Source organism: Mandrillus leucophaeus, unplaced genomic scaffold (genome assembly GCF_000951045.1).
Source record: "Mandrillus leucophaeus isolate KB7577 unplaced genomic scaffold, Mleu.le_1.0 Scaffold274, whole genome shotgun sequence".
Lineage (NCBI taxonomy): Eukaryota > Metazoa > Chordata > Mammalia > Primates > Cercopithecidae > Mandrillus > Mandrillus leucophaeus.
This window is the reverse complement of record NW_012102854.1, coordinates 415075-422788: the sequence shown is the minus strand read 5'-3', so window position 1 is coordinate 422788 and position 7714 is coordinate 415075. Positions and strand designations below refer to the sequence as shown.

At 39.8% G+C, this 7714-nt stretch overlaps 1 protein-coding gene across 3 annotated transcripts in view; it reads left to right on the top strand.

Annotated features, from left to right (window-relative positions):
• ZNF382 (zinc finger protein 382) overlaps nucleotides 1-7714 on the top strand; it is a 23232-nt gene that overhangs the window by 2186 nt on the left and 13332 nt on the right. The window contains exons 2-4 of one of the 3 annotated variants that reach the window (XM_011984785.1): nucleotides 474-544; nucleotides 2825-2976; nucleotides 3549-3641. In XM_011984785.1, coding sequence (XP_011840175.1) covers nucleotides 2838-2976; nucleotides 3549-3641 — 232 coding nt within the window. In that variant the 5' untranslated portion in view covers nucleotides 474-544; nucleotides 2825-2837. The remainder of the gene's footprint in view (nucleotides 1-473; nucleotides 545-2824; nucleotides 2977-3548; nucleotides 3642-7714) is intronic. The other 2 variants (XM_011984786.1, XM_011984787.1) reach the window with 2 other exon arrangements.

The following is a 7714-nucleotide window of genomic DNA, read 5'->3' as shown; positions in this document are numbered from 1 at the left end:
AAAAAAAAAAAAAAAAAATCATTCTCAATACAATATAGACCAGATAAGCACAGATTTAAAAGTTGTCAACTGTCTTCATCAGGGCTTGGGAAGGTATTCTCATCCACTACTGTCAGTGTAAATTGGCAAAAAGTCCAAGAAGAACCATTTGGAAATACACAGTAAACCTGTGTTTAGTGGGAGATGGAAGGCAGAGCTGCAGAGCGAAAAACACAATGTTCCCTCTCTTGAAGTTAAAACAGGTTCCCCAGAATCCTGTCTACTTTACCAACAGACTGGGTTTCTGGTGTTTGTGAGGGAGCCTGATTTGTCTGTTTTCCCACTAACTACCATCCTGGACATCTGAAGGGTACGTAGGGTGGACAAGTGCTGAAATAGTGAACATTCATGCAGATTTAACTGAGTTAATTCCGGGAGTTCTGAGTTAAGTATGGTCTCACACATACATGTATCCTCTATCTCTGCTTTCTCAGGACTGTTTCCTTTTCCAAAAGAAGAGCTCAAAAGAGAAGGTTCATCTAGAAATCTCAAAGCCATGTCTCAGGTGAGATGATGTTTCCTCTCTTTCTGGAATAACTTTTTTTCATGGTGTATGAACATGAGCTTCCCTGTCCTTTAACCTTCCCAGATATTGAGATTTTCTTCCGTGAAACTAGTCTTCAGTCAGGGCCAGATTAGGATGAGGCAGGCGGGTGGCATGAGGTGAAATATTTAAGGGGTACCCTCAGGGCTGTGCCTGCCTAAATTTTGCATTCTAGATGCCTCACCTGCCTCATCCTATATCCAGCCCTGTTCACAATTTCTCCATTCCAACCAGATCAACTTAAGCCTTCCCCAAGCGCACCTTCTAGTTGTACATATTCATTGGGTACATCATTCATCATCTCCTTTCTCAGTCTTCTCACAAACTGCTGAAACAGAAAGGTATTGTCTTGATTTAAATGGGAATATATGGCTTGAATCAATTTAACTTGTCCTGATGCTGATTTGAGATCTAAGTTGTGAGTAGTCATGGAGCAGACATGGAAAAACCTTAATTATCTCCGCTAGCCTAGGTTTTGCAGTGATATGTTGGGAGATAGAAGTGGTAGATCCCAGCATTCGTTTCTGGAAAGATGTCCTGCTTTGTGAGGCGTTTAGGGTAGCAATTTGATTGTAGGCTTGTCAAAGAAACAGGTTTTGTGTTCCTCCTCTCTGATCTTCGTGTTTTATTCATGTCTGCTAGCCGATCCTATAAATTGTGGCCTGCCAGTGAAAACCTTTCCAGTATTCTGATGCTGTTAGAGATTTGTTATTTTCTTTTTAGTTTCTTTTAATGTTTTATATGCTGGTGCAGGAGAAGGAAATCCATATGCCAGGCCACTTTTGAAATACTCTATTGTTGATCAAACAGTACTTTGTCCTCTTTTCATATCTTTCAGAAAATTCCTCTTTAGCTCATCCACCAACCTTTACAATATTGGTTTTCCTCAGATGCTAATTGGTTCTCTTCTTCACAGTCCCTTTTTCTCTATGCATAATCATATTCACTCTGAAGGCTACACTTAGTGTGATTCTAGTGACTCTCAAATACCCCTCTCCACTCTAGACCCCTGTCCAGAGTGTCAAAACTATATATCCAACCTCCACTAGCTATCACCACCTGTATGTTCCACAGACACTTAAAGTACACTTCCAAGGTTACCTCATTACTTCCTTTGGTCCAGCCTACATTTTCTTCTGTTTCCCATTTTCACTTTCTAGTCCCAGCAGCCATGCATTTGCCTATGCAGATAACATGCCTGTATCTTTTCCACTCTACAGCCAATTTACAACCATCTCTGTTGTAATGGTGGTCATGTAGGTGCAGTTGTTCTCTGTCAGCCCGCTGACACTTCCTTAATCTAGAAGACATCTCTAACCATGGTTACTTAATTGTCATTCCCACATAATATACATTAAGCCTTTTCTAGTCTTCAGGAGTATTGCCTCAAAACTTTTATCACATAACATGTGTGTCCTTATGTTTATTCACGTTCTTTCTATTCCTTAAAGCAACAGACCCAAAGTAGGGCATGCATCACAGTAGAATGTACGAGATCGTCTACTGGAAGGAAATAAAATGTTAACAATTTACATTCAAGAGCAGTAATCATTAACAATGTAGATTTTCATAAATGCCTATTGATGGTTTATAAATAGCTACAATGTTGGGAATGTGTTCAGTATATCTTTAAGACCGCTGTTCTGTAGGAAAAAAAAATCTAGTGTCATGTCATAATATCCCCACTGCCTACCTCCATATACCTTTTCCTTCTTAGAGCTCAAAGACTGTTTCCTAACATACTGTGCCTTTTGCTATTTCCTGATTTACTAACTGGTTTTTTTCTCCCCATGAATTTTTAAAAGCTGATGCCCTGTATTCCTACAAAACAAATTCGTTGTGAGTACAAAACTTTTATGTCCTCAGTGAAGCCTCAGAGTACAAAATGAAATTTTTCCTTGTTTTGTGACACTTTACCTTGTACGTATTTCTGTCATTGCATCTGTAAAACCTACTAAGTGCATGTATTTACATGTATGCCCCTCTCTTAGCCTGTAACTTCTCATGAGCAGGGTCAGGGTTTTATTCATTTTGGTCTACCAGGCAACCAGTCACATTCAGGACAAGTAGTGTGATCTCAGTATGTTTAGCATGAGATTATAAGTAAATACAAATGGATGTATTTTCAGAGAGAGAATTTTATACAATATAAAACATAAATAAGGAAACTAGTCTGACCAGTAAACATTGTCAGTACTAGGTCTCCAATATCTAGTTCTCACACATTTCCGATCACTTCAGGATGAACTAGAGTATGCCCTTACAGGGATCAGTGTCATTCAAGGATGTGACTGTGGACTTCACCCAGGAGGAGTGGCAGCAACTAGACCCTGCTCAGAAGGCCCTCTACAGGGATGTGATGTTGGAAAACTATTGCCACTTTGTATCTGTGGGTAAGAAGCACTCCTGAATCTTTCAATGTCATGCATCTCCTTCTAAGAATTCCTGATACATATAGAACTTTGAATTTCAAGGATTAGAGGTGATTTTTTTTTTTTAGTAGAAAGTATTATCTTGCCAGGCGCAGTTGCTCACGCCTGTAATCCCAGCACTTTGGGAGGCCGAGGCAGGTGGATCACTTGAGGCCAGGAGTTTGAGACCAGCCTGGCCAACATGGTGAAACACAAAAATTAGCTGGGTGTGGTGGCACATACCTATAATCCCAGCTACTTAGGAGTCTGAGGCACGAGAATTGCTTGAACCTGGGAGACGAGGTGGCAGTGAGTCAAGATTGAACCCTGCACTCCAGCCTGGGTGACAGAGCGAGACTGTCTCAAAAAAAAAAAAAGAGAAAAGAAAAGAAAAGAAAATATGATTATATCATCACTTGTGTAGTATAAGGTATTAACTTTGGTAAGACATTAATGTATACCTCATTTACTACCTTGAAGTTGTATCTTTATCTTACTTCAATAGTTTTAAAGTCGAAACAGCTTAGACCAAGAGTCTTATTTTCCATCATCAGGGTTTCACATGACTAAGCCTGATATGATCCGCAAGTTGGAACAAGGAGAAGAGCTATGGACACAGAGAATTTTTCCAAGTTACAGCTATCTAGGTGAGTCTATAAATGAAGTCTAGTAAATATTAAATGTCAAGTAGTTGATGCCTTTGAATGTTTTTAGGGATCTATTTTTGTTATTTTGGTAAAATACACATAACATTAAATATACTATCTTAAACTTTTTAAGCATATAGTTCAGTGGCATCAAGTACATTCTCACTGTTGTGCAACCATCACCACCATCCATCTCCAGAACTCATCTTGCAAAAATGAAGCTCTGTACCCATTAATTTCCCACGGCCGGACGCGGTGGCTCACGCCTGTAATCCCAGCACTTTGGGAGGCCGAAGTGGGCGGATCTTGAGGTCAGGAGATCGAGACCATTCTGGCTAACATGGTGAAACCCCGTCTCTACTAAAAATACAAAAAATTAACTGGGCGTGGTGGCAGGCATCTGAAATCCCAGCTACTTGGGAGGCTGAAGCAGGAGAATTGCTTGAACCTGGGAGGTGGAGGTTGCAGTGAGCCAAGATAGCACCACTGCACTCCAGCCCTGGTGACAGAGCGAGACTCCATCTCAAAAAAATAAATAAATAAAAATAACTTCCCTTTATCCCTACTCCCTAGCCCTGCCAACCGCCATTCTACTTACAGTCTCTGTAAATTTGACTACTCTAGGTACCTCTTGTAAGTGGAATCACATAGTATTTATCCTTTTTCTGACTGGCTTATTTTACTTAACATAATGTCCTCCAGGTTCATCCATTCCTTCCTTTTTAATGCTGATTAATATTCTGTTGTATGTATATACCACATTTTGCTTATTCATTCATACATCAGTGGTCAGTTGGGTTCCTTCCATCTTTTGGCTATTGTGACTATTGCTGTTGTGAACATGGGTGTACAAATATCAGTTTTAGTCCCTGCTTTCAGTTATTTTGGGTATAGTCTCAGAAGTGGAATTGCTGAATAATGTGGTAATTCTGTGTTTAATATTTAAGGAATCACCATACTGTTTTCTGTAGTAGCTGCGTCATTTCACATTCCCACCAACAGTGTACAAGGGTTACAGTTTCTTCACCAGCACTTTTTATTTTCTATATTTTCATAGTAGCCTTCCTATTAGTGATGTATTAAAGACCTGAGACCTGTAAAGTGCCTATATATGGCTGACTTTCATGCCTCTAAAATGTAAATTTTAGGTATGAATATCACTCCCATGTAAATCTTTTCCTTGTTTACCTGTGTTTATGGAAATATTGGCTGCTATTACCTTACCAAGAATCTATTCCATGTTTTATAGGTATAACGTACATGGAGATATAAAATGTAAAGTTCTGTGAGTTCTGACAGAAGTATAAACCCATGTATCTCACACTCCAATCGAGATAAAAGACAGTTTCATTAACCCATTAAGATCCACCAGGCCTCTTCCAACTCAATCCCTCCCATTAAGACAATCAGAGTTGTGACGTCTACCAACATAGATTCATTCTGTCTATTGCAAACCTTTTTCATATCTGCTTTCTTTCACTCAGCTTCATGTCTGAGAGATTTATACCTGCTTCTGCATGCATAAGTAGTTTGTTAACTGTGAAACAGTTTTCCATTGTATGAATATATCAGTTTATGCATCTCCTGTTGAAAGACATTTGGGATGTTTTTAGTTTAGGATGTTTTTAGTTTATGAACAAAGTTGCTATAGTCATTCTTGTAAAAATATTTCTGTGGACATACATGTTTATTTTTCTTCAGTAAACACCTAGCAGTGATATTGCTGATTCATAAGGCAGATACATATTTTACTTCTTTAGAAACTACCATTTTAGTTTGGTAGTTTAGTAGCTAAAACTACTATACCATTTTAGACTTTCATCAGCACTGTATGAGAATTTTGATTGCCCCACATTCTTTTCTACATTTTACGTTCATTTTGGCCATTCTGGTCATGTTGGCCATTCTTGTTGTATAACTTTGCAGTTTTTTTTTTTTTTTTTTTTTTTGGACAGAGTTTCGCTCTGTTGCCTGGGCTGGAGTGCCATGACGCAGTCTCAGCTCATTGCAATCTCCGCCTCCTGAGTTCAATCAATTCTCCTGCCTTAGCCTCCTAAGTAGCTGGGATTACTGGCGTGTGCCACGATGCCCAGCTAATTTTTGTATTTTTAGTAGAGATGGGGTTTCACCATGTTGATCAGGCTGGTCTCAAACTGCTGACCTCGTGATCCGCCCGCCTCAGCCTCCCAAAGTGCTGGGATTACAGGCGTGAGCCAGCGCACCCGGCCAACTTCGCAGTTTTAATTTAGATTTATTTTACGGCTAATGATATTGAAAACCTTTTCACGTGCTTTTTATATTAGAGGCATCTGTTCAAGTGTTTTGTTTGTTTGTTCGTTTGTTTCTTTGGTTTTGAGATGGAGTCTCACTCTGTCGCCCAGGCTGGAGTGCAGTAGCGCAATCTTGGCTCACTGCAACCTCTGCCTCCTGGGTTCAAGCAATTCTCCTGCCTCAGCCTCCCAATTTGCTGGGATTACAAATGTGCGCCACCACACTGGGTACTTTTTTGTATTTTTAGTAGAGACGGGGTTTCATCATATTGGCCAGGCTGGTCTCAAACTCCTGACCTTGCCATCCGCCCACCTTGGCCTCCCAAAGTGCTGGGATTACAGGCGTGAGCTACCATGCCCAGCCCTGTTCAAGTGTTTTATCCATTTTTTATTTAAGTAGTATCTATTTTTCCTTGAGTAGTAGGAATTGTTTACATATTGTGGATAGACATCTTTTGTTCAATGTACGTATTACAAATATTTTCCCTAGTCTATGACTTGCGTAGTCATTTTAATTGTGTCTTTTGAGGAATAGAAGTTTTTAACTTTGGTGAATTTCAGTTAATCATTGTTTCTTTTATAATTAATTAATTATTTGACCTCTCAAACAAATATTTGTCTTTTTCTAAGTATAGTGAGGATAGTTCTCTTTTCTAGGTATGGTGAGGATAGTGCTCTGTATTTTCTGTGTATAGTTTGCTTTTTTTTGAGACAGTATTCTGCTCTTGTTGCCCAGGCTAGAGTGCAATGGCATAATCTCAGCTCACCGCAACCTCCACCTCCCGGGTTCAAGCGATTCTCCTGCCTCAGCCTCCCAAGTAGCTGGAATTATAGGCATCCATCACCACGCCCCACTAATTCTGTATTTTTAGTAGAGGCGGGGTTTCTCCTTGTTGGTCAGGCTGGTCTCGAACTCCCAGCCTTAGGTCATCTGCCTGTCTCAGCCTCCCAAAGTGCTGGGATTACAGGTGTGAGCCACTGCACCTGGCTGTATATTTTGCTTTTTATGATTAGTTCTGTGATGCACCTCATGTTTTTTTTATGATGTGAAGTAGGGTTCGAGAGTCTATTCTTCTATATGGTTATCAATTTGTTCCATCAGTATTTGTTGCCTGAATTACTCTGATGATCATAGAGAAAATTGATCACATTTGTGTCAGTCTATTTTTGGACAATCTGTTGTTTCTTTGGACATATTTTAAGTCACATTGACAATACCACCTGGTCTTTGATTATTGTAACTTTATAAGAAGTCTAGAAGTCAGTTAGAGTAAGTCTTCTAACTTTGTGCTTTTTAAAAACTTTTAGGGCCAGGCATAGTGGCTCATGCCTGTAACCCCAGCACTTTGGGAGGCCGAGGCGGGCAGATCACCTGGAGGTCAGGAGTTCAAGACCAGCCTGGCCAACATGGTGAAACCCCATCTCTACTAAAAATACAAAAATTAGCCAGGTATGGTGGCACACGCCTGTGGTCCCAGCTACTCGGGTGGTTGAGGCAGGAGAATTGCTTGGATCTGGGAGGCACAAATTGCAGTGAGCCAAAACTGTGCCATTGCACTCTAGCCGGGCAACAGAGTGAGACTCTATCTCAAAAAAAAACAAGCAAACAAACGAAAACAACTTTTAGCTATTCTAGGTCATTTTCTTCTCAATTTCATTTTGGAATCAACTTCTTGATTTCTTTAGATAAACATGCTAGGTTTTTTATTAGTGAGAACTAATGTCTTAGCAATATTGAGTTCTGTGGTTCATGACAATGCTATAGCTTTCCATTTTAGTTAGCTTCTCTAATTCCTGTAAGAA